Source organism: Chionomys nivalis, chromosome 5 (assembly GCF_950005125.1).
Source record: "Chionomys nivalis chromosome 5, mChiNiv1.1, whole genome shotgun sequence".
Taxonomy (NCBI): Eukaryota; Metazoa; Chordata; class Mammalia; order Rodentia; family Cricetidae; genus Chionomys; species Chionomys nivalis.
In genome coordinates, this window is record NC_080090.1 from 91169068 (window position 1) to 91193525 (window position 24458).

The following is a 24458-nucleotide window of genomic DNA, read 5'->3' on the forward strand; positions in this document are numbered from 1 at the left end:
GTGCAGGTATATGGAGGTAGAATGCTATTCAGACAGATCAGCTAGTGAAAAGTTCTGAGACCTGAAAGAACAAGAACATTAGCCTGATAAAAGCAGGTAAGGGATGGAGAGGTCATGGCAGGTGGCGGGGACAACACATTGAAAGCCTGTAGTGGGGCCGGGTGGTGGTGGCACACACCTTTAATCCCAGTACTTGGGAGGCAGAGGCAAGTGAATTTCTGCCAGCCTGGTCTATAAGAGCTAGTTCCAGGACAGGCTCCAAAGCTACAGAGACACCCTGTCTTGAAAAAAAAAACAAAAAACAAAACAAACAGACAAAAAAACACCCTATAGCGGGACTGAAATCTGAGTTAAGGCAAGAAGTATTCTGAGAAATAACATGATCAAATGGTCTCTTTCAGAGTACCCCACTGTTGTATTGCAAAAAAAGTATTAAGGCAAGGTGGACACAGGTAATAGCTAAATTTTCCCAAAAATTCTGACTAGAGACAATGGTGGCTCATATCAGGCAAGTAGATTTGTAAATGATTAGAAGTGGTGAGGTTCTGGATATAATCAGAATGTAGAGTCAAGCAGGCGGATCTCTGTGAGTTCGAGACCAGCCTGGTCTACAAGAGCTAGTTCCAGGACAGGCTCCAAAACCACAGAGAAACCCTGTCTCGAAAAACCAAAAAAAAAAAAAAAAAAGAATGTAGAGTCAACAGGAGTTGCTGATAGATTGGTGTGGAGTTTGAGACAGAACTGTGAGTACCTGAACGGATGCAATGAATGAAGCAAAGATTAGGGAAGAGAGTTGGATTTCTACTTTTGGAACCTTAGAGATGCCTATTAGCCAGGTAGAGATGTCTAGTCAGATGTGTGAATCTGAAGTTTACAAGAGTTTCCCTTGTATAAATGTAGAAATTGTTGTCTGAGAAATATTATTTTAAACCTTGTATAAGATAACATTCAAGAATAAAGAAAGCTACTAGGAACTGAGCCCTAGTCCAGGAGTGAAGTTTAGATGAGAATAATTGACCAGTGAGTGGGATGAGAACTGTGAGTCTGTTCTAGACTCTATTAACCAGTGAGTGGGATGAGAACTGTGAGTCTGTTCTAGACTCTATTAACCAGTGAGTGGGATGAGAACTGTGAGTCTGTTCTAGACTCTATTAACCAGTGAGTGGGATGAGAACTGTGAGTCTGTTCTAGACTCTTAACAAGTGAGGCGGGATGAGAACTTTGAGTCTGTGTTCTAGACTCTAGTGAAAATACAATTAAATGGGGAGGGCTACTACAATGGAAGGACCAATAAGTAAGACGAAGACTCATTATTCTTTCCCAAGATGTGTCTTCCTTTTCTTCCTAAGCCAGGGTTTTGTATATGCTATACTTCTTCCAAGAACTCTTTTTGATCCCGTCTGTTTTAGTTACTAAGTTTATTATTCAGGCTTTAATTTTAATGTATATGCATATTAACATATGTATATATGTGTGTGTGTGTGTTTGTGTATGTGTGTGTGTTCTCTTCTAAACCCCCAGATATAAAAAAACAAGTCCTTCTTCTGTCCGAGCTCAATACAAGTACCTTCCTACAGACGTTTTTTTCAGAGCATCTGTATTTACTACTAGATAGCCAGAGTCCAGCACATAGTCTACTCTGTGTGTATACTGAGACTCTTCTTTCTTTTTTTTTTTTTGTTTTTGTTTTTTTTGTTTTGTTTTGTTTTGTTTTTTTGGTTTTTCGAGACAGGGTTTCTCTATGGCTTTGGAGCCTGTCCTGGAACTAGCTCTGTAGACCAGGCTGGTCTCGAACTCACAGAGATCCGCCTGCCTCTTCCTCCCGAGTGCTGGGATTAAAGGCGTGCGCCACCATCGCCCGGCTGAGACTCTTATTTCTGAATGCACAGTGCCATGGAGTTCAAGAGGTTGGGTGCTAAGCATTTTAAATTATGGCTCTCTTTAGGGAAAATATTCTACCTATTAAAAACAGGTATTTTTTACTGTGATTTAGCCACAAAGCAGAATGTGTAACTCGGGCACATTTCCGATGACGAATAGAGGAAATACCTACAACTTTGCCTCACTTTTGCTTTATTTTGCCTATATGGTCTGAGAATTTTGCCGTTCTGGATTTTACCATTCTAGATACATCATTTTCTTTTCACCCTCTTTTTGAGACTAATTCACACCACGTAGCCCTAGCTGAGCTGGAACTCAGTGTGTAGACCAGACTGGCTCCCTGAGTGCTGGCACCACTGTGCACAGTGCGAGTGTTACTTTTTAAGAGAATTATCTAAAAGTGAACTCTACTGTATCTTTCATTCCCCAAATTTTCCTAGACAATAACTGTTGCTTTATTTTATATGTTGGGGCACAGGCAAAGCTCAGAGCAAAACTTTGTGCAGTCGTCGGTTCTTTTTCACACGGGGCCTGGAGATCAAACTCAGGTCCTCAGGCTTGTGGGGTAAGCACTTTTACTCACTGAGTCAGCTCGCCCAAGAATTTTTAAATCACCTAAGACGTGCATTCACTGTTGTTGTCGTTGTTTTGGTTTATTTTTCTTTGTTTGTTTTTGTTTGTTTGTTTGTTTTTGAGACAGGGTTTCTCAGTAGCTATGGAACCAGTCCCGGAACTCACTGTGTAGACCAGGCTGACCTTGAACTCACAGAGCCTGCCTCTGCCTCCGGAATGCCCATTAAAGGCTGGCATGCACCACCTCCACCTGGCGCATTCATTTTTCTATTTTTTTAAAGAATTATCCGAGCTGGAATTTTAGCTCAGTAGTAGAACACTTGTTTAGCTTTAGCAAGTCCTGGGTTTCATCCACAGCACCATAACAGACAGAAAAGGAAAATAATTCAGAAGGTTTAAATGTTGCTAGTTTTGTAAAAATCCAGTTGCTATATGACTCTTTTTCAGTGTTACGTGTGGGATTCTGCAATGTGGTTAATAATGACTTCCCCACCCTTTTGTTTGTTGTAGCTCCTTGTATCCAGGCTCACCATGCCTACAGCTGGTAACAAAAAGAAGGCTCCTACACCTCAGATTTCTTCTTTGGCAAGCGAATCATATACACAGCTGGATTTTTTACCTGATAAACTTAGAGAAAAGCTGCTTCCATTCCAGAAAGATGGCATCATTTTTGCCCTCAGAAGAGACGGCAGGTAAAGTACTTTAATAAGGCATGCCAAAAATTGCTTTAAAAAAAAAAATCACTAAAAAAAAGCCAACCTCTATTTAATCCATTCTTTCCAAATATCTCAAATCTTTGTATAGTCAAAGTGATTGTAATGAATAGACTTTATCCATAAGCTGTAATTGACTTATACTTGAGGTGGAAATACATTGAACAATACTGTGCTTCAATTGCATTTGGTTTATTTATGCTTGCTGTACATATATAGCAACATGTACTTGTTGAGGTCGGCTTGCCAGAATCACCATGTGAGTTCTGGGGATCAAACTCAGGTCTTCTTGTATCTTTTTAAAATTGTTTGTTTTGCTGGGCGGTGGTGGCGCATGCCTTTAATCCCAGCACTTGGGAGGCAGAGGCAGGCGGATCTCTGTGAGTTTGAGGCCAGCCTGGTCTACAAGAGCTAGTTCCAGGCCAGGCCAGGAACCAAAAGCTACACATGCCCCTGGAGGTGAGAGGAGGATATTGGATATCCTGCTTTATCATAGTCCTTAGAGACACTGCCTCTCAATGAACCTGGAGCTAAACTGGGAGATAGTAAGTCCCGGCAATCCTCCTGTCTCTGTCCCCAATAGCTCTGAATTTACTAATGCACAGTCATTCTTGGTCTTTTATGTACTTCTGGGCATTTGAACCCAGGTCCTCATGCTTGTAGAGCAAGTTCTTTTACTCATTGAGCCATCTCTTTAGCCCACCAATTTTAATTTCAATTATTTTATTTTTATTTATGTATATGCTTACATGTCTGTGTGTATAACATGTGTGCAGGTGCCCACGGTGGCCAGAAGAGAGTATCAGATTTCTTAGAGCTGTAGTTAAAAACAGTTGTTAGCTGCTTGGGTGGAGAGAACCAAATTCAGGTCCTCTGCAAGAACAGGAAGTACGCCCAGCTGCTGAGCTCTGCAAGAACAGGAAGTACTCCCAGCTGCTGAACTCTCTTTCCAGACTTTATTTTTAATATTAATTTCATTTATTTTAATTATTTATTATTATTATTATTTTGGTTTATCGAGACGATTTCTCTGTAGCTTTGGAGCCTGTCCTGGAACTAGCTCTTTTTTTTTTTTTTTGGTTTTTCGAGAAGGGTTTCTCTGGTTTTGGAGCCTGTCCTGGAACTAGCTCTTGTAGACCAGGCTAGTCTCGAACTCACAGAGATCCGCCTACCTCTGCCTCCCAAGTGCTGGGATGGAACTAGCTCTTGTAGACCAGACTGGCCTCAAACTCACAGAGATCCACCTGCCTCTGCCTCCCGAGTGCTGGGGTTAAAGGCGTAAGCCACTACGGACAGGCCCATTTATTTTAATTATTAAGGAAGGCACATGTGCCATTACGTGAGTGTAGTGGTCAGAGGGCAACTCTGTGGAATTGGTTCTTTCCTTCCACCTTTATGTATAGATAGGTTCAAGGGATTGAACTCAGGCCACTAAGTTTGCATGGCAAACACCTTTGCCTGCCCTAGCCCCCAGTTTGGTATCCTTCTGCTTCCCAAACAGTTCCCTTTTTACTTTTCATGTAGATTTTACATGTGATCTTTATCTTTTCAGTTTTGCTTACTTTGTTTAACATGGTAACACCCAGTTTCATCCATTTTCCTAGAAATGACATATTTTTGATGTATGTGATTTAATAAAATGTGCTTATTATTACATATTAATGATAATATTTGTTATAGACCGCACTTCCTTTACCATTTCATCTGTTGCTGGGCATTTGGGCTGATTTTGTGGCTTGTTATTGTGAATAGTGTTTCAGTAAACTTGAATGTGCATATATGTTTCCTGTTTGCTGTCTTTGACTTTTAGTTCTCTACCCAGATGTGGTTGATCTGGATTATAGGGGCTGTATTTTTAGTTCTGTAGAGTTTTATTTAATTAAGTGATTTTGAGAGAAGATCACGTTATGTTTGTCACCCAAGCTGGCCTGGAACTTGCTATGTAGCCATGACTGAACTCAATCTCACATCCTCCTGCCCTGTCTCCTGTGTGCTAGGGTTGCAGATGTGCACTGACTGTCCTTTAGTACTTTGAGGAGCCTCCATAGTCATTTCCACAGGACCTGCACGAATTATATTCCTACTAACCTTGTGTAGCTCTCCACGCCCTGCATATCCTCGGCAGCCTGTGCTTGATGACAGACTGTCTGTTTGGTGCTTTTGTTTCCTTTTTTTTGCTTTGGAGTAATCTGATTTTTTTTTTTTTTTTTTTTTTTGTGGTTCCAACTTTCATTCACAGTCCCACAAAGGAAACTTTAATTCTTGCATCTTTTCCCACAAGCCCATATTTCTTAGTCTACAATGACTAGATCTTCCATATCAACTACCATAGTTAATCCTCGGATTGTTGTAAATTATCTTTCTGTTGTAATTTTTCCTATATTCTCACTCTCCAGAAGTTTTAGTTCGTATGATTTTCTTTGTTCTATTTTTTGACTTGGTGATACTATGCATTCACATTAAAGATTCTACAGTTGTTACCTGTACCGGTATCTTTTTAAAGAATCACATTCGTATATTTATTTTGTTTGTGTGCTTGTATTTACATGTACATACCACAATGTACCAACCAGGTCAGAGGACAACTTTTGGGACTTTCGTTCTTTACTACCACTATGTGGCATCTCGGGGATCAAACTAGGATCATCAGGTTTGGCAGCAGGTGACTTTACTCACCGATCCATCTGGCCAGCTCCCAGTCATGTCTTTGTCCCATGCCTTACTCTTGGGCTCTGTTTACATCTGTGTTAGACCTTTCGTCAGTATCCTTCATATCTCCTACTCTGTTTTATTTTTAGATTTTGCCTTCTACATATATAAACATCTGTGTGTAGATGTGCCCCTATATTTACCTGTTTGTGTACATTTCACACGACGAGGCCTTCCGTACACCTAGTCTCTGAGCTAGAGACTAGCACACGTGTGTGCTTACCTTCACTCTAGTTTACTACCTTTTGCTACTCTTGTCCCGAGAAAGGAACTACTGGTGTTTGTGAAACTAAAACCACTTGTTTTTTGTTGCTCACATGGGAGAGCTGTATTACTAAATATTCTCTACACAGAACAGTTGCCATCACACCAGGCTTTGGTAAGTGTGATGGAGACTTTCAGAAAAGGAATGTTTTAGGATTGGCTGGGCTTCTGTGTCCAGCTCAGGGATTAGCTGACTAATGTCAAAGAACAGTTAGTCCTTTCTTTTCCCACAATTAGAGAGTAGGAGCATTGTGAACCCTGCTCTTAATTTCAGCAGTATATTTTTAAATCTAGCATATCCAAAACAAGTCTTCTGAGTCTTGTTACATGCCATGTTTTAGTTCTGTCTTTATTTCTGTATATATTTAGAATTTTATTTATATATTGAGGACTATTTTGTTTTTTTGTTGTTCTATATATTTTATTTCCTAGTGTTCATTTCCTTTCTGTTGCTATGATAAAGCAGTTTGACTGAAAGCAATTTACAGAAGAAAAAGGTTTATTTGAATTATATTTCCAGGTCACCCACAGTGGGCTGGGCTCTCCTGCATAATTAGTGATCTCTCTCTCTCTCTCTCTCTCTCTCACACACACACACACACACACACACACACACACACACACATGCACAGACCAATCTAATCGGATAGTCCTTCGATTAGAACCCTTCTTAGGCAACTTAAGGATGTATCAGCTTGACAGTGAAAACTGACTAGGAAACCTAATGTATTTTCTGGTGTCATAACTTTTCTCAGTAGTTAAGAATCTTAATATGTAGAAAATTAAATGATTAGTAAGTTCTCTTTTGTTTTTTGAACAGGGTTTCTCTGTGTAGTCCTGGCTGTCATGGAACTTGCTTTGTAGACCAGGCTGGCCTTGAACTCACAGAGATCAACGTATCTCTATGTCCCAGGTGCTGGCATTAAAGACCTGTGCCACCACCACCTGGCTTGGTTAGTAAATTCTCAGAATGGAGATTAGCAAAACTTCGTTCTTCCCTTCTTTCCCAGGTCAGCTATGTAACGTAAATATCAAATTCATTTTCAGGGCAACTTTAGGGCTGTGATTTTGATTTTTGTTTGCTAGCCTTGAACTTTCTATGTGGGTAAGGGCAGGTCTTGTCTTTCTGACCTGCCAACTCTCTCCTAAGTGCTAGGCTGTCATGTTCACCACTTTATCTAGCATTTTACAATTTTGAACTTGATTACCAAATCATGACAGATGTATTTGCTTCTTTGACTTAGAATTTAGGCAATGTTTAATTTAATAAAATGCTCAGGCTTTCTGTGTGTACTTATTAAGGTTCTGATAGGTTTTCTAACCACAGAATGTGTTCATGAAACACATTACACCTGTTCCTAATCAGCTCTTCTAAATTTGACAACCCTGCGCTGACTTCTTTCACCACAGTGCTTTTCTTTCTAATTTCATTTTTGTTTAGTGTATACATTGTTTAGTGTATACGTTGTTTAGTGTTTACATTGTTTTGAGCAAGAAAAGCCTCCATAGGCTAATATTTTTGAAGACTGTGTTCCCAGTAGGTGGAGAGTTTAGAAAGGATTGGGAGGTGTGGCCTTGTTGGAGAAGGTGTTACTGAGGGTGGGCTTTGATGTTCCTAAAGTCCTCACCAGCCCCCCCTCTTTCTCTGTGCACGCTTTATGCTTATAAATTAGATGTAAGCTCTCAGTTACTGTCCCATGCCTCTGAGCCATCATGCTTCTCAACGTGATGATCATGGCTTAACCCTCTGAAACTGTAAGGAAGACCCCAGCTAAATGCTTTCTTTTATAACATTGGTCCTGGTGTCTCTTCATAGCAATAGAAAAATAAGACAGCTAGCTCCCTAGCTTTTCCTCCATAGTGATCAGTGTTTCTTTCTCACTTCCCATTTGGCAGTTCAAGAGCATAGTATGCTTTAGTGGTAATCCTTATGCCTCTCTTTTTCTGATTTTCTATTGCCTAACATTTTCTTTATTTCTGTAAATTGCAGCTTACTTTTTTTCTTTCGCTTGAAGCAGTGTCTTATGTAGCTCATGCTCGCCTCAAACTTGTTGTGGATGACCTTAAATTCTAATCCTTTTGCCTTGTCTTCAAAATCTCGAGATTATAGGAAGCTGTGATTTGAATGCCTGTAAGCTGCTGTTTGAGTTGGTCACACCCTTTTTCCAGGAAAAAGAAACTAAGACACACTTCACACTTGAATGTGGCATCCTTCTGTCTGCTTTCAAAGCTTTGCTGAGTGAAGACCAGTGCTAACAAAGTCAGTTGCTTGATGTTTCTGATTACTAGCAATCTGTTTTACCCCCAGTCAATTTTTAATTTCCCAATTACGCCCCTCGCCTGTGTATCAATTACATTACAAATAAGGTCATCCACAGTATGTATTTAAGCTGGTTGAAAAACCAGTGCTGAGGCCTGCACAGACTATTGGCTAAGATTCTGACTTCATGTCAGTCTGTTCTGCACTGAGACGTTTAGCTCGTTTTCTGCTCCAGGTCCTCGCTCTGTAAAGTTCTAGACCCGAGAGGATGCCCTACCTCAGACCCCCGCCTGTCCTTTCCTGTCTGGAGTGGATTGGACCAGCCACTGCTGCCAGCTCTCCAGGGCTCCATTTGGTTCTGCCCTGGGAGCGGCACTGGTTGCAGCAGACACCAGGAGGCTGGGCTGAACTTCGTTTCAGTTATTTGTGTTTGTCTGTCCTGTCTGCTGACATTTCATTTGTTTATCAATTTTTCTGATAGTCACCTGAGCTTCTGCTTTATCTCTCTTTGGTTATAGCGGCACATGCTTCTCTATGTGTAAATTCATGACAAAGTTTTTAATTAAACTTTATTTCTCCCCAGGCAGTGGTGACACACACCTTTAATCCCAGCAGAGGCTGACAGATCTCTGTGAGTTTGAAGCCAGCTGGTGTACAGAGTGAGTTCTAGAACAGCCAGGGCTACGCAGAGAAACCCTGTCTTTAAAAAAAAAAAAAAAAAAAAAATCTGTCCATGCTAACATTTTCTTAAAATAATAATAATAGTAATTATTATTATTATTTTGCTGGGCAGTGATGGTGCACACCTTTAATTCCAGTACTTGGGAGGCAGAGGCAAATAGATCTCTGAGTTCAAGGCCAGCTTCTTCTACAAGAGCTAGTTCCAGGACAGGCTCCAAAGCTACAGAGAAACCCTGTCTCAAAAAAAAAAAAAATTAATCCCAGCACTCGGGAGGCAGAGGCAGGCGGATCTATGTGAGTTCGAGACCAGCCTGGTCTACAAGAGCTAGTTCCAGGACAGGCTCCAAAACCACAGAGAAGCCCTGTCTCGAAAAAACCAAAAAAAAAAAAAAAATTCAAGCTGGTATGATGGCACCCACCTTTAATCCCAGCACTTGATAGGCAAAGGCAGGCAGATCTCTCTGAGTTCAAAGTAAGCCTGACCTGGTCTATACAATGAGATCCAGGACAATCAGAACTACACAGTGAGACCCTGTCTTGAAACAACTAAAAATTAAAATAAAAATAATAGGTTTTTAAATTTTGTTTCCATGTTCTAGTTCTTTATTTATTTTCTTCCTTTTTTTGTTTTGTTTTTTTGTTTTGTTTTTCGAGACAGGGTTTCTCTGTAGCTTTTGGAGCTGTCCTGGAACTAGCTCTTGTAGACCAGGCTGGCCTCAAACTCACAGAGATCCGCCTGCCTCTGCCTCCCGAGTGCTGGGATTAAAGGCATGCGTCACCACCGCCCGGCTCCTATTACTTTATTTTTGGTTAATTTTCCTCCCAACACCAGTTAAGGAAAAATATACTTTTCATGATGCTGTAGCTGCAAGAGCATCTTGCAGAGGACACAGCTGTGGTCTATACTGACCCCTCTTTAGTATATTACTTTTCTGAGTGTTTAGGTCCATTAACTATATTCCTCCTGAGTAGAAAGAAATGGATGCTTCTAGGGCAGCTAGATCAATAAAACTCCTCTTTTTTTTTTTTTTTTGGTTTTTCGAGACAGGGTTTCTCTGTGGCTTTGGTGCCTGTCCTGGAACTAGCTCTGTAGACCAGGCTGGTCTCGAACTCACAGAGATCTGCCTGCCTCTGCCTCCCAAGTGCTGGGATTAAAGGCGTGCGCCACCACCGCCCGGCAATAAAACTCCTCTTATTTGTGTCATTGAACCTTGCACCTCTTCTCTAGCCAGATTTGGTCTAGGCACATCCTGGCTTCCAGTCCTCCAATCCTCTGTTATTGCAAAGTCTCTGAACTTGGTAATGGTGGAAACTCTAGCTTTAGGACTGTGTCCCACTGGGTTTTGTTTGCTTTGTTTTCCTTAGGCTACTAAAGTGCTCTTTTTTAAAGTTTTTAAAATAAATAACACCTATTTTTTCCATTTATGTGGGTGTGTGTATGTGTGTCTACGTATAGGTGTGCATGAAAGCATACAGTGGCATTTGTGTGTAAATCAGAGGATAGCTTGTGGGGACTGGTTCTCTCCTTCCACTGTGTACATCTTAGGAACTGTACTTACATCACCAGGCGTGGCTGCAAGTGCTTTTATACTGAGCCATCTTGCAGGCCAATATTTAATATGGTTATAACTATTCTTCCTGTTTTGTCATTTTCAAAGATGATGCTTAACTGCTTCAGATCTTTCCTCCTCTGCTCCACCATGCTCAGTATGAAATGAACTATGGAATTATTGAACAGCTATTTCTCTGTACATATTTAGGCTTACATGTGTGTATTTGTGTGTATATGTGATTGAGAAGCAATATATGAAGTTTTTAGCATACAGTTGAACAAAGTTTCTTAGCTATTGTTTATTTACATCTAAGGCAATAGATGAAGCCTGCTTGTCCTGAAAGAGTTGGTACAAGGTTTGGTGTCGCATCCTGTGATTGTTGCCTTCATCCTTAGCTGTTGTGTGTAGATATCATCTCACATAAAATGGATTTTCATTTTTCATTTTTCTGCAAATACTGGTAGGATAATTTATTTTTATTTCTCTGTTTACATGGAGAAGACTAACTCTTGTTCAAAAATATAAGTGAACCATTTGTAGTAACTTGGTGTCCTGGAATGGACCACCGATGACAATCTAATTTCTTTCATTCTTCTCCTTTTTTCCTAAAATTGAAGTTTTCTGTTATATTTAGGTGTAGTGCTATAATCCTAATTTGTTTGGTGTAAGACATATTCAATTTTGAAGCATGTGGTGATTTTGTTACAAAAAAAGATCCTTTGTTAAATTATTTTAATATTAAGGCATTAATTTTCCTACTTATCGTTTGAATTTAATAATCTAAGGATAATTAGGATAAATGTGAGTAGCATTCAAGTATGACTCTTAATTTGTGAAAGAAGTAAGTTTTAGAAAGATGTGCTAGTTGATTACATACAGTCTAATAGTGTCATTGAAGAAGCCAAATCTTGGCACTCTAAACAATTTGTTTTGTAGAGTGAATTCATTATTTTTCCTGGTCCCCAATCAGAATAGAACTTTACAGAGTATCTATTGAGCCCTGTGTCTGAAAGTATTATTGATGCATATGTCAAAAATTCTGTGTGATATATGCATACATATACACGTTTGAGGGTGCCGTACCTGCGTTGTGGAGCCCAGGCATCAGCACGGGGTCTCTTTCTCATCGCTCTCCAGCTTGTGTTTTGATACCGTTTCTCATTAAACCTGGAATTCACCATTTCTGCTAAAGTGACTGGCCTGCAAGCCCCATGTAGCCTCCTGCTCCCACCTCTCCGGTACTGGGATTATAGACATGCTCTGCTCGACTTGTTTTTTTATATCAGTACTAGAGTTCCAAAATTAGATCTTTATTTTTCTAGAACAAGCACGTTACTTACTGAAATCTCCTTAATCCCTATAATTCTCCATTTTTATTTTTGTTTTTTCGAGACAGGGTTTCTCTGTGTAGCTTTGGTACCTGTCCTGGAATGTTCTCTGTAGACCAGGCTGGCCTCAAACTCACAAAGATCTGCTTACCTCTGCCTCCCAAGTGCTGGAATTAAAGGCATGTGCCACCACTGCCCAGCTAATTCTACTTTTTAATAAATTAACTTAATAATGTTTTTAAATCTCCATTAGATTTTTTTTTTTACTTCTAGTTAGGAAATAGCCTTCTTTAACTCTGTAGCCTATAAATTTAAGGAATAATATTAAATTATATTGAACATGCATAGTTTTTGTTGAAAATACATATAAGAGCAAATTAGAAAACCACACATTCGCCCAAATGGCTCAAATGTCTATATAGAGAGATATAGATGTATTGTTCCAGTAAAGATGTGAAAAGTATAGCTATGTTGCACTGTGCTTATAAAGGGAAATTGTGCTAACTACTTTGGAAAACAGTTTGACTATTTCTACTGTGTATCATCCAGTAGTTCATCTCTGAGTTTATGGGAGTATATATGTTTAGCAAAACATTGTTCATATAGCTAACTAAACTGTCCATTATCAGAAAGTAGGGCATAACTGTGGTATGTTACATAGTGAAAAACTTACATCAATGAGAATGAATAGTTGTATGGATCCTCAACACCACAAAAGTGTGGGAGTGCTGGGGGGTTCATTGCTGTTTTAAGATATGGTCTTTCTGTGTAGCCCTAGCTGTCCTGGAGCTCACAGTGAACTGGCCTTGCGCTCACTGAGATCCTATTGTCTCTACCTTCCAAGTGCTATGAAAGACAGGTGCCGCCGGGTGGTAGTGGGGCACACCTTTAATCCCAGCACTTGGGAGGCAGAGGCAGGCGGATCTCTGTGAGTTCGAGACCTGCCTGGTCTGCAAGAGCTAGTTCCAGAACAGGCTCCAAAACCACAGAGAAACCCTGTCTCGAAAAACCAAAAAAAAAAAAAAAAAGAAAGAAAGAAAGACAGGTGCCATGATATCTCACGCACACATACACCCCCCCACACACACACACACAGATACACACACAAACATGCACAGGTGTATGTCTTTGTAGAGGAAAATACTGAGTTTCCTATCTTCTCGTAATGGTATAGGCAGAAGTCTGCCAGTGTCTTGCTCAGGGTCATAATGGGTGAATAGGTGTGTGTAGGTGGTGTGTTTTGGGAACAAAGCAATGGTTGTCCCTGTATCATGAATACAGCCTCCTTCTTCTTTCACTTTTTATTTGTAGCTTAGAGCAAAAAAGCTCCTGACACCTAAATATGTGATACTTTATTGTGCTAGCAAATGTGTGATTAAAACTAAAACTGATTTCTTTTTTTTTTTTTTGTTTTGCTTTGTTTTATTGTTTTTTTTTCTTTTTTAATTAAAATTTCCACCTGCTCCCCGTTTCCCATTTCCCTCCCCTCCTCCCAAATATTGCCCCCTCCCCCCACTTCCCTCCCCCTATCCCCACTCCTCTTCTCCTCCCCCCACACCATTCCCCCTCCCTCTTGATACTGAAGAGCAGTCCAAATTCTCTGCCCTGCGGGAAGACGAAGGTCTTCTGTCTACTTCCAGGAAGGTGAGCATCTAAACAGGCTAAGCTCCCACAAAGCCGGTTCATGTATTAGGATCGAAACCTAGTGCCATTGTCCTTGGCTTCTCATCTGCCTTCATTGTCCGCCATGCTCAGAGAGTCCGGAATCAACCCATGCTTATTCAGTCCCAGACCAGCTGGCCTTGGTGGGCTCCCAATAAATCAGTTCCACTGTCACAGTGGGTGGGTGCATCCCTCGTGGTCCTGATTTTTTGCTCATGTTCTCCCTCCTTCTGCTCCTCATTTGGACCTTAAGAGCTCAGACCGTTGCTCCAAATTGAGACTCTGTCTCTACCTCGATCCATCGCCAGATGAAGGTTCTAAGGAGATATGCAAGATATTCATCAGTATAGGATAGGGTCATTTCAGGTTCCCTCTCCTTAGTTGCCCAAGGTACCAGCTGGGGACATATTCCTGGACACCTGCAAACCCCTCAAGAGTCAAGTCTCTTGCCAACCCTAAGATGGCTCCCTTAGATAGGGTATATACTTCGCTGCTCCCGTATCAATCCTTCCTATATCCCAACCATCCCAATCCCCCGAGCTCCTCCCATCCTCCCCTTCTCATGTTTCTCATCCCATTTCCCCTTTGCCCCATGCCACCTCACCCGCAAGTTCCCAGTTTTTGCCCTGCAATCTTGTCTACTTCCCCCTCTCCATGCGGATGACTATATGATTTTCTTTGGGTTCACTTTCTTATTTAACTTCTATAGGATCACAAATTATATGCTTAATGTCTTTTATTTATGGCTAGAAACCGATTATGAGTGAGTACTGATTTCTTAAAGATATTTTTATCTGTACTTTATGTATGTGGGTGCTTGCCTGCATGTTTGCATGTATACCACATGCATGCCTGGTGCCTGTGGAAATGGAGGGCTTCAGATTCCCTACAACTGGAATTATGGGTGCTTGTGGGCACCATGTAGGTGCTGGGAAGCAAAGTCCTTTGAGAGAACAATAAGTGCTTTAAACTGCGAGCCAGTCCTCTATTCCTGAACCATAGACCTCGTTAGAACGTTACTAGCATTCTGATCATATTTGCCCCAGTTTCCTCGCTTGTTCCCCGCTTCTGCTGTCTCTTTTCTCAGCCAGCCCCTTCTGCTTTTATGTCTGTGTGTGTGTGTGTTCCAGTGGATTTAGTTAGGGTTTCTTAGAGGATCATGGATGAAGGATTATTTACAGGAACTTATCAGTGCTTCCATGTAGCACTGAAGAAAAGGCTTGTTCTTTCCCCCAACAATCATTTATTTCCTAAAGTCCTTGTGAAGTAGAGGAAAAACTATGGTGGGGTCTGTTCTAACAGCTTTGGGCTCATAATATGGTCAAACATGGCAGAATCTGGTGAATTCATATTCTTTACTTAAACTTAGATGAACCCATAGTAACTGTTCTAGATTTTAGCATCCTCCAGTAGCTCTTTCAGATATTGCTTTCCTGTCAGGTGAATAAGGTTCATTTATAAGAGGTGATGTTTTTGTGTTGTGAGGTCAGTAGCTCTGGGACACGTTGCTGGGGTCGGCAGCGGTAGAAAGACTGCCATGGCAGTATAGCCAGTGCCGGAGTCTCTGACACTGACCATGATACTACTAAGACAAGTATGAAGACAATGCGTGTGATCTTGTAGTTACCAGAATAATCTTCACTTAATGCAGAATGATGCAATATTATTTTAAAAAATTAGAGACAATGTGTTGTAGCTCAGTTTCTAATTGGTCTTAATAATAAAAACCAGAGTCAGATAGAGAGGTAAATGCTGAAATATCAGAGCAGCCAGCCCTAGTTCTTACCTTTATGAAATCCTCAGACCGAATGAATGATCCTTTCTCTATGTGTCCTCAGACTGAACGCAATGCTCTCCTGTCTCCTCCCACCTTACATTCCTCTCTCTGCCCAGCCATATCCCTTCTTGCCTCTATCCTCTTAGTGCTGGGATTTAAGGCCTGTGACTCGCAAGTATTGGGATTAAAGCTGTGAACTATCAAAGCTTGGCTCTGTTTCTCTTTTAGACTGGATTAATTTGTGTACCCCTGGGTATCCTTGAACTCACAGAGCTCACCTGCCTCTGCTGGGATTAAAGCTGTGTGCCACCACTGCCTGGCCTGTATGGCTAACTAGTGCGGCTAGCTCCACACTCTGATCTTCAGGCAAGCTTTTATTCGTCACAGCACAAACAAATATCACCACAATGTGTTTCTCATATTCTCTCTCTCTTTCTCTTTTCTTTTTTTTTTCTTTTTTTTTTTTCCTCTTTGGTTTTTCGAGACAGGGTTTCTCTGTGGTTTTGGAGCCTGTCCTGGAACTAGCTCTTGTAGGCCAGGCTGGTCTCGAACTCACAGAGATCTGCCTGCCTCTGCCTCCCGAGTGCTGGGGTTAAAGGCGTGCGCCACCACCGCCCGGCCCTTTTTTCTTTTTCTTCTCTTTTTTTTTCTTTGCTTTTTTTTTCTTTTGAAATAAATATGGCTTTTCTGTGTAGCCCTGTCTATCCTGGAACTCACTCTGTTGACCACGCTGGCTTGGATACATGGGTGTCCGCCTGTCTCGGCCTCCCAAGTGCTGAGATTAAAGGCATGCGCCACTGCCCAGCTCTTTTTTTTTTTTTTTTTTAAAGAATATTACAATCATGAAACAAAGGTAATATGTATTACATGAGTTTTATGGAATAGTGCTACTTCCTATTATTCCAGAATAGAGATCAGATCCCGCTATAGATGTTGTGAGCCACTATGTAGTTGCTGGGAATTAAATTCAGAACCTCTGTAAGAGCAACCAGTGCTCTTAACCACTGAGCCATCTCACCAGCCCCAACTTTCTTTTTTTTAAAAGGTTATTTATTTATTATTTATACAGTATTCTGTCTACTTGTTTGCCTGCAGGCCAGAAGAGGGCACCAGACCTCATTACAGATGGTTGTGAGCCACCATGTGGTTACTGGGAATTGAACTCAGGACCTTTGGAAGAGCAGGCAGTGCTCTTAACCTCTGAGCCATCTCTCCAGCCCCAGCCCCAACTTTCAATTTTTTTTTTCTTCTTAATTTTTTATTTTTGGTGGCTGGAGAGCCAGCTGTGGGTGCTGGGAACCAAACTCTTATATTTTTGGTTGTGAACCTAGCCTTTAACAGCTGAACCATCTCTCCAGCCCAACTTTCAATTTCTTAACTCTCAGGATAGTATGTTTTAAGGACTTGTAAACTCACATACATACAAAAACATCTTAGATTTAGGCCCACTTCCTTTTTTCCTTGTTACTGACATGCATTTGATTTCCTTGTTTTCTCTCCCTTTCTCATTCCTGCTTCCCTGGCTCTCCCAGTCTGCCTTCCATGAGAAAATTGCAGCTGTAGATTTTAATGGAGTACGTGTCATGGTTCTTCACCAGAAAGGGGGAAGAATCTGCTCTTGACAGATTGATCATCCTGAGATAATCCCAGCCTCTACTGCCTTCAAGCAAGTCATAGCTGTTTTGTGTAGAACGCATAAGATGAGAACACTTCATGTGCTGTGATGCCATCTGCTGCAGCACTTTGTTCTTGTTTGACAGTCCGTTTTCCATCAGATATTGTTGATTCCTGTGATGGTCAGCGTTAATTGTAAGCATAGAAGACAAGCTTCCAACCATTCTTTTCTTTTCTTTGTTGGTTTTTCAAAACAGGGTTTCTCTGTGTTACCTGGCTGGCCTCGAACTCCCTCTGTGGACCAGGTTGGCCTTGAACTCACAGAGGTCCACAGTCTCTGCCTCCCAAATACTGGGAGGCACGTGCTACCACCACCTGGCCCCAGGCATACTTTTGAGGGGTGATCAGCTTATAGGGTTGCCTGTTAGGGATTGTTGATTGGGTTAATTGAAGTGAAAAGACACCTAATTGTGGAAGATATCATCCGATGGCTTGGGGTGTTGGATGGAAGAAAAAGGAAAAAGTGAGCTGAATATCACCAAATCACTGCTTCCTGGCTGCAGACACAATGTAGGCAGCTGCATCGTGTCCCTACCTCATGTTCTCTCCTAATGATGGACGTGCCATCTGTGTAAACCCTTCCTCCCATAAATTGCTTCTGTCGGGGATTTTGTCACAGCAGTAAGAAACCAAGACAAGATCTTTCTTCCCAATGCCCTGGGGTCTCTACCATCTGTGAGGGATGAAGGCCATTCTTAAAACCTATCTGCAGTTCTCGGGCAGTTTTGCTTATTTTTGTTTTTTATGAAAGGGTTTCCCAGTAGCTGGAACTCACTCTGTAGACCAGGCTACCCTCGAACTCTCAGAGATTCACCTGCTTCTGCCTCCTAAATACTGATATTAAAGGCGTGTAACACCACAGCCTGGCTCTATCTGATGTTTTAAGTATCTTCTTTCATTTATACATGTTCTCTTCTTCCTCCTACTTCTTTCTTCTCCTTCCTTCCTTCTTTCTTCTTTTTGGACTATCCTTTCATTCTAATACTAGAAAATTGAAAAGTTTTCCACCATGATAAATAATTAAATGAGAAAGGTGTTATTATAGTCGTAATTTTTAAAGTTTTGTCAAGGAATGAAATTCTAGTAATACTATGAGTATAAAAGTTTTAGCATAAACAACAAATTGATCTAGATATTCAGTTATTATTTGTGGTAAACACCACGCATTTATCTTTGCTCTTCAGAAAAGGAATATAATACTGTGGAGAAAACCAAGCCTGTCCTGCACTCCTGCTCCACCTTACTTTTCTGGAACCATATTACTTACCTTTAGTAGGTATATATGGAAACAATTCTCCATTTAATATATCATTGTTAAATTGCTGTCTATTTTCTTGATTTTCCCATGACCAAAAATGACCAATTTTACCTAGGTTTTTTTTTTAAAGTTATTCCTTAGGGAGATGGCTCAGTAAAGAGTACTTGCTGCTCTTCGAGAGGGCCCGAGGTTGTTTTCCAGAGCCCACATCAGCCACGGCTGCCTGTTCTTCCTGCTCTAGGGTTCTACCCCTGTCCACAGGCACCATATGCACATACACCACATGGACACACATGCATACATAGAATCAAATAGAAAAAACCTCTAACAAATAACGTTTTTATTTTGTTACAATTTATATATTTTCCAAATACCTTTTCCTAAATCATTACAGCATTAAAATACACTGGAATGCTTCTTTGAAGCCAAAGAACTTTGTTACAGACACGATAATAATTTGGTTGTTTATACGTTTTGCAAAATATTAAAATGTTCCAAATTACCATATTCTTTAAATAACACAGGTAAAATGTTATCTCCAAAGTGGTGGCTTGTGCGTAGGAGGGAAATTATACATTACTGTGTTATGTAAAACTGACTCATGAGTGGGTGAAGATCCTGAGGATACCAGGACACCCACACCAGAGACAGCCAGTATGTGCTGTTCTTCTCTATACCACGTTCCAGCAGTCTACTTAATGGAACAGTATTCATTAAACAAATTTCAGTAATTTCTTCATTACCGTGGCAAATATCTGTTTTAAAGGTTAAAATCTTTTAAATCTTGAACATTTTTAATACGACAAAGGGCCTATTCCAAATTTGAAGCAATTTGCTCTGCTTCAGGTTTTTTTTTAACTTAAAATCCACATAATAAAGCAAACCAAAATTGAGAGTATTTTAGGCTATCTTTAAAATAAAATATCAGTACAATTAAATAATGTTTTAGCACGTCACATCCACAGTCTGAAAAACAGACCAAGCTATTTTACTGACAACGTATTATATAGTGTTCACTTCTCAGAGACAGGCCTTTTGAGACTTCAATTTTAATAAAGGCACACGTTTGCATGCTAACATTACATAATCTTAATTATATTTCTTCTGTTGCTCAAAATATGTTTAAGTTGAATATTACAAATAAGGTTTTATTGATATGGAGAATTTTCTGGTGTTTTCCTCTTTGGTTGGCTTTTGGTTTGGGGCTATTGTTATTTTCAAGTGAAAGTTTATTATAGAAGAGAAACAGCAGGTTACATCAGAGGCAGAGCAAGCTGTAGGAGGAAGGGCACAGCTGATGGAGTAGCTAAACAACAAATGTACATTTCATTTTGTGGCGAAGAGTTTGAATGGCCCTTCCAGGAAAGGTTTTGAGTACTGCTGGTTTTCTTGGTAAGGACGGGACTCTTATTGTATATGCTTCATTTACACAGGGCTCAAAACTAACAGAATTACGAAGTGGTCTTAATGAAGCTAAGGACAGTTCTCAGTCACTTAATATTCATCTTGACAGCCACTGGTCTGAACCAGTTTGCCCATGGCTCCCTTCTTTCTCTACTCACTTACCTAAGAAGTATTGTTGCCTGCCTATTGCCTATGGATGCGAAGCCTGCTTGCTTTGTTTGTTCTCACATTGTAGTTACTGCTGCAGCCCCAGCTGCTGGCTCTCTATACAGTCCCCTCAAGGATTTCTTCCTTCTTAACCTTGAGGAGAGCTGATGGATATGTGTCCACTTGTGGATACGCTGAAATCTTGTGTAGGTCTGTTGCCCCTGCTGCTGGAGGAATACAGCTCCTTGGATGCCTAAGGCCCCACTGACAGGTCTTAGATTTTCTTTTTCTTTCTTTTTTCTTTTTTTTTTTTTTTTTTTGGTTTTTCGAGACAGGGTTTCTCTGTGGTTTTGGTTCCTGTCCTGGAACTAGCTCTTGTAGGCCAGGCTGGTCTCGAACTCACAGAGATCTGCCTGCCTCTGCCTCCCGAGTGCTGGGATTAAAGGCGTGCGCCACCACTGCCCGGCTCAGGTCTTAGATTTTCACATTTCTCATTGGTATGGGCTAGAAATTGCATATGCTCGTTAACTTGAGATGGAATTATTTCATCCTAAGAGAACACAAACTTGATCAAAAGTTTAAAGGATTGGTAACACTATTATACCTATTATAAATCCTTAAGCATACAAACCAACTAACTGTAGGGCAGCTTTTACGGTTATGAACCTGGTGTTTGGATATGGGTAATAGAATGTTTTTGGTGATTTTGGTTTTAAAGATGTTAACTATTTGAGTATATGGTTGTGTGTGTGTGTGTGTGTGTGTGTGTGTGAGAGAGAGAGAGAGAGAGAGAGAGAGAGAGAGAGAGATTTTTTTAGAATTGGATGTGTTGTTTTTTTCCACCTCTCGTTTTTCGAGACAGGGTTTCTCCATATAGCCCTGGCTGTCCTGGAACTCATTCTGTAGACCATGCTGGCCTTGAACTCACAGAAATTGACCTGCCTCTGCCTCCTGAGTGCTGGGATTAAAGGTATGCACCACTGCCACCTGGAAAGGATGGATGTGGTTCTTAAACCTGCATTCTCAAATTAGGGTCGAAATACCTTGCTTTCTTTCTGAGATGACTTCACATAATGTATGGCTCTCTGGGTATTGGCCACAGAGAGGCTGTTGGAATATAGAATTGAATGACAGTGCCTTATATTCAAGAAGTTCATTGTCCAGTAGCAGAACATACACAAAAGTACTGTGATGCTGTAAGTGATACTGTAAGAGATGCTAAGCGTGTTGGCAGAACATACACAAAAGTACTGTGATGCTGTAAGTGATACTGTAAGAGATGCTAAGCGTGTTGAGTGTACAGGGCATCCTAATTACAGATGGAAGCCAGAAACACATGTGATCTGGAACTAGTTCTCAGAGGACTGCTACAAACTGGATTTTTAAGGTCAAATATGCATTTACTTACTGAATAAGGTAGGCTATAGGAAGGGAGCTGATGGGGAACCTCAGCCAATCACATTCTGTTTTGGGCATGTTCCCTTGGGCCAAAGAAAACATATAAATATCCATGTGCGTTTGTCTCCTCCTCTTTGTTTTTCCTGCGCTCCTGAATCGCTAGAACCCAGGTTTTGTAATTTCCCCTTCTTCCCTTTATTAAAGCTGAATATTTTATATTAGAGCTACAAAACCCCATCAGGGAGCTTTCATGAAATTATTTTAGGCAAAAAAGGAGCACAGCACATAGGGAGATTTGTTAACGAGAAATGCATGTGTTATTTTAGAAGGTTTTTCTTGTTTTTGTAGAATAGCCTTTTGTACATTTATTTATTTACTTGCTTTCTTACTTACTTGTGTATTTATTTTTTTTAATCTGGGTTTTTTTTTTTTAAATATTTATTTATTATGTGTACAACATTCCTTCCATGTATGCTTGCAGGCCGGAAGAGGGCACCAGATCTCATTACAGATGGCTGTGAGCCACCATGTGGTTGCTGGGAATTGAACTCAGGACCTCAGGAAGAGAAGTCAGTGTTCTTAACCTCTGAGCCATCTCTCCAGCCCTTTATCTGGGTTTTTGAGACAGGGTATCTTTATAGCTTAGGAGCCTGTCCTGGAACTTGCTCTGTAGGCCAGGCTGACCTCAAACTCACAGAGATCTACCTGCCCCTCTGCCTCCTGAGGCTGGGATTAGAGGTGTGTGCCACCACAATGCGACTTTTCACTTTATTTGTTGTTTGTTTATTGTTTGGTGTGTGTGTGTGTGTATGTGTGTGTCCCGTAGGGGATGTTTGGATTTTCAGATTCAGCTCTGTGGAGTTGTCTCTTTCCACTTTGTAGGTTTCAAGGATTGAAATCCACACGTCATCAAAGTTAATGGCAAGCACCATTATCTACTGAGTCATCACCAGCCCGCAGATGTTAAGAGTATTGCTATTTTGTTTTGTTTTCTTTTTAAGAAAGACTTCGTTCACCCTTAACCACATTGCATTTGCACTGATTTCTCTTCTAGCCATGTCTGGTCAATGTTAAGCATTAATGATACAAGTGAGTAACAGATATAGAATCATGTTTTCTTTATTTCTAAAACCTAATTTTCTTTCTTCTTCTTCTTGTTTGTTTTTATTTTTCAAGACAGTGTTTCTCTGTAACTTGGGAGCCTGTCCTGCAACTAGCTCTTGTAGACCAGGCTGACCTCGAACTCACAGAGATCCGCCTGCCTCTGCCTCCCGAGTGCTGGGATTAAAGGCGTGCGCCACCGCTGCCCAACTTGAGATGCCTAATTTTCTACTAAGTTTATATTTAAGCATTAGCTCTGTGTGTGTGTGTGTGTGTGTGTGTGCACGCGCGCCTCTGTGCCTGAGACAGGGTTTCCCTATGTTGCTTAGGCCAGCTTTCAACTTCCTATGTAGTCCAGCTGGCCTTGAATTTGCAGTCTTTCTGTCTCAGTTAGATTAGTGCTGATATTACTCTTACTGCATATTTTTAAAATGTAAGTTAGGCACAGATTTATTTATCAGTGTATAATCTGCTAAGTTGGTGGCCCCACTTGATGTGCTCTGAACTAAGGCCCAGAGGTGAGCTGATCCAGCTAGGCTTACCAACAGAAATGCTGGAAGGTGCATCCATTTGCTTTCAGAGTCTGAGCTTAAAGAACTTACTGTAGCTCATTGGATCTGAGAACTGGGACTTGGAAAAACAAAAACTGAGGCTAGAGCCTTGGTTGTAAGGAACTGGAGGAAAGCAGCTGTTGGGACTAATGAGTCCTGGCCTTCAGCTGAATGTTGGGATTAATGAGTCCTGGCCTTCAGCTGCTCTTCCCTCCTAGAACCTTCTAATCAAAGTTACTAGAAGCTGTGTCTAGCTTAGAGGATCAGAGGATGAGATTTTCACCTGTTGGCCATTGACCGCACTGTATTTAAGCCTACATGGTGCTAATAAAGAGCGGCTTTGGTATCAGCGATAAAAGGTCTGCCTGTCAGTCTGTCTCTGCGTCTGTGTTCTCAACCTCCAGCCCCTTGACCGAAGCTCACGAACTGGGATCTAGCGCGTAGAGCGCAGACTGGGACCACGGTGCGCAGCAATCAGCTGGGAGCTGGAGAGGCAAAGTAAGGAGCAGGGGAGAATTCTTTTTATTTACAGTGGCAATGCTTTGCATGTATAAATGCTAATAGAATCTGTTCAGCAAAGAGAAGGAGAAATAGGTCAAAGAAGAGATAATCAATACTGAACTATTATGAGAATGTAAGAAGAGAGATCTGGAGTTAGGTAGTGCCTGAAGGAATACTACCTAGGATAGAAAGACTTGAATGCAGTGTAGATAAGAGCTAAGATTGGCATTGCCAAATTAACTGTGGTTAGTTTATCTCTGGGTCAGCTTTTTGGACTACTTTGCTTGTACATAGAATACTTTAAGTAGTCACGGACAAGAAAATCCTCCCTCATAACAGTTTTCCTTTCTATAACTTCAGTTGCATCAATTGTATTTTAAAAATATGAAAGGAAAAATTCCAAAAGTAAATAATTTGTAAATATTAAACTATATGAGATTCTAAAATAATATGGTGAAATCTTGCAACATGCTACCCTAACCCATCTGGGATGTGAATTATCTTTTGTTAGTATGTCTACACTGTATACATTACCTATCTGTTAGCCATGTTGGTTATCAGATCCATTGTCACAGAATTACCGTGTCTGTGTTTAAGTAACTCCTTTGAGAGAGTATGTGAGAGAACACATTCATATAGCTTTCACTATCCCAAATTGTTATAATTGCATTGTTTTCTATTGTTAATGTCTTACTGTGTCTGTCATGTAAGTTAAGCTTTATTGTAGGTGTATGTATAGGAGAAACATCATTTATCTAGTATTTAGAACATTTGAGCTTGCAGGCATCCACTGGGGTTCCTGGAATGTATCTCTGGAGATGAGTCTACTGTACCTCTGAGCTCATACTAGTTGAAAGTGCTCTTCACAGCACAGTGGGGATCTTCACAGCTGGATGGAGAGTTGGTTTCTGAGTGTTTTAATGGAGAAAGCCTGACTACCTAGGATACAGAAGGGGGTTGATGCTCTGCTGAAGTGTTTACCTGGAAGTAGATAATGAAACCTGCTTAGCAAAGCTTCAGGCT

At 40.8% G+C, this 24458-nt stretch overlaps 1 protein-coding gene across 2 annotated transcripts in view; it reads left to right on the plus strand.

Annotated features, from left to right (window-relative positions):
* Positions 1–24458, plus strand: part of Zranb3 (zinc finger RANBP2-type containing 3) — a 162927-nt gene that overhangs the window by 5613 nt on the left and 132856 nt on the right. For both annotated transcript variants that reach the window (XM_057770825.1, XM_057770827.1), the window contains exon 2: positions 2965–3146. In XM_057770825.1, coding sequence (XP_057626808.1) covers positions 2986–3146 — 161 coding nt within the window. In that variant the 5' untranslated portion in view covers positions 2965–2985. The remainder of the gene's footprint in view (positions 1–2964; positions 3147–24458) is intronic.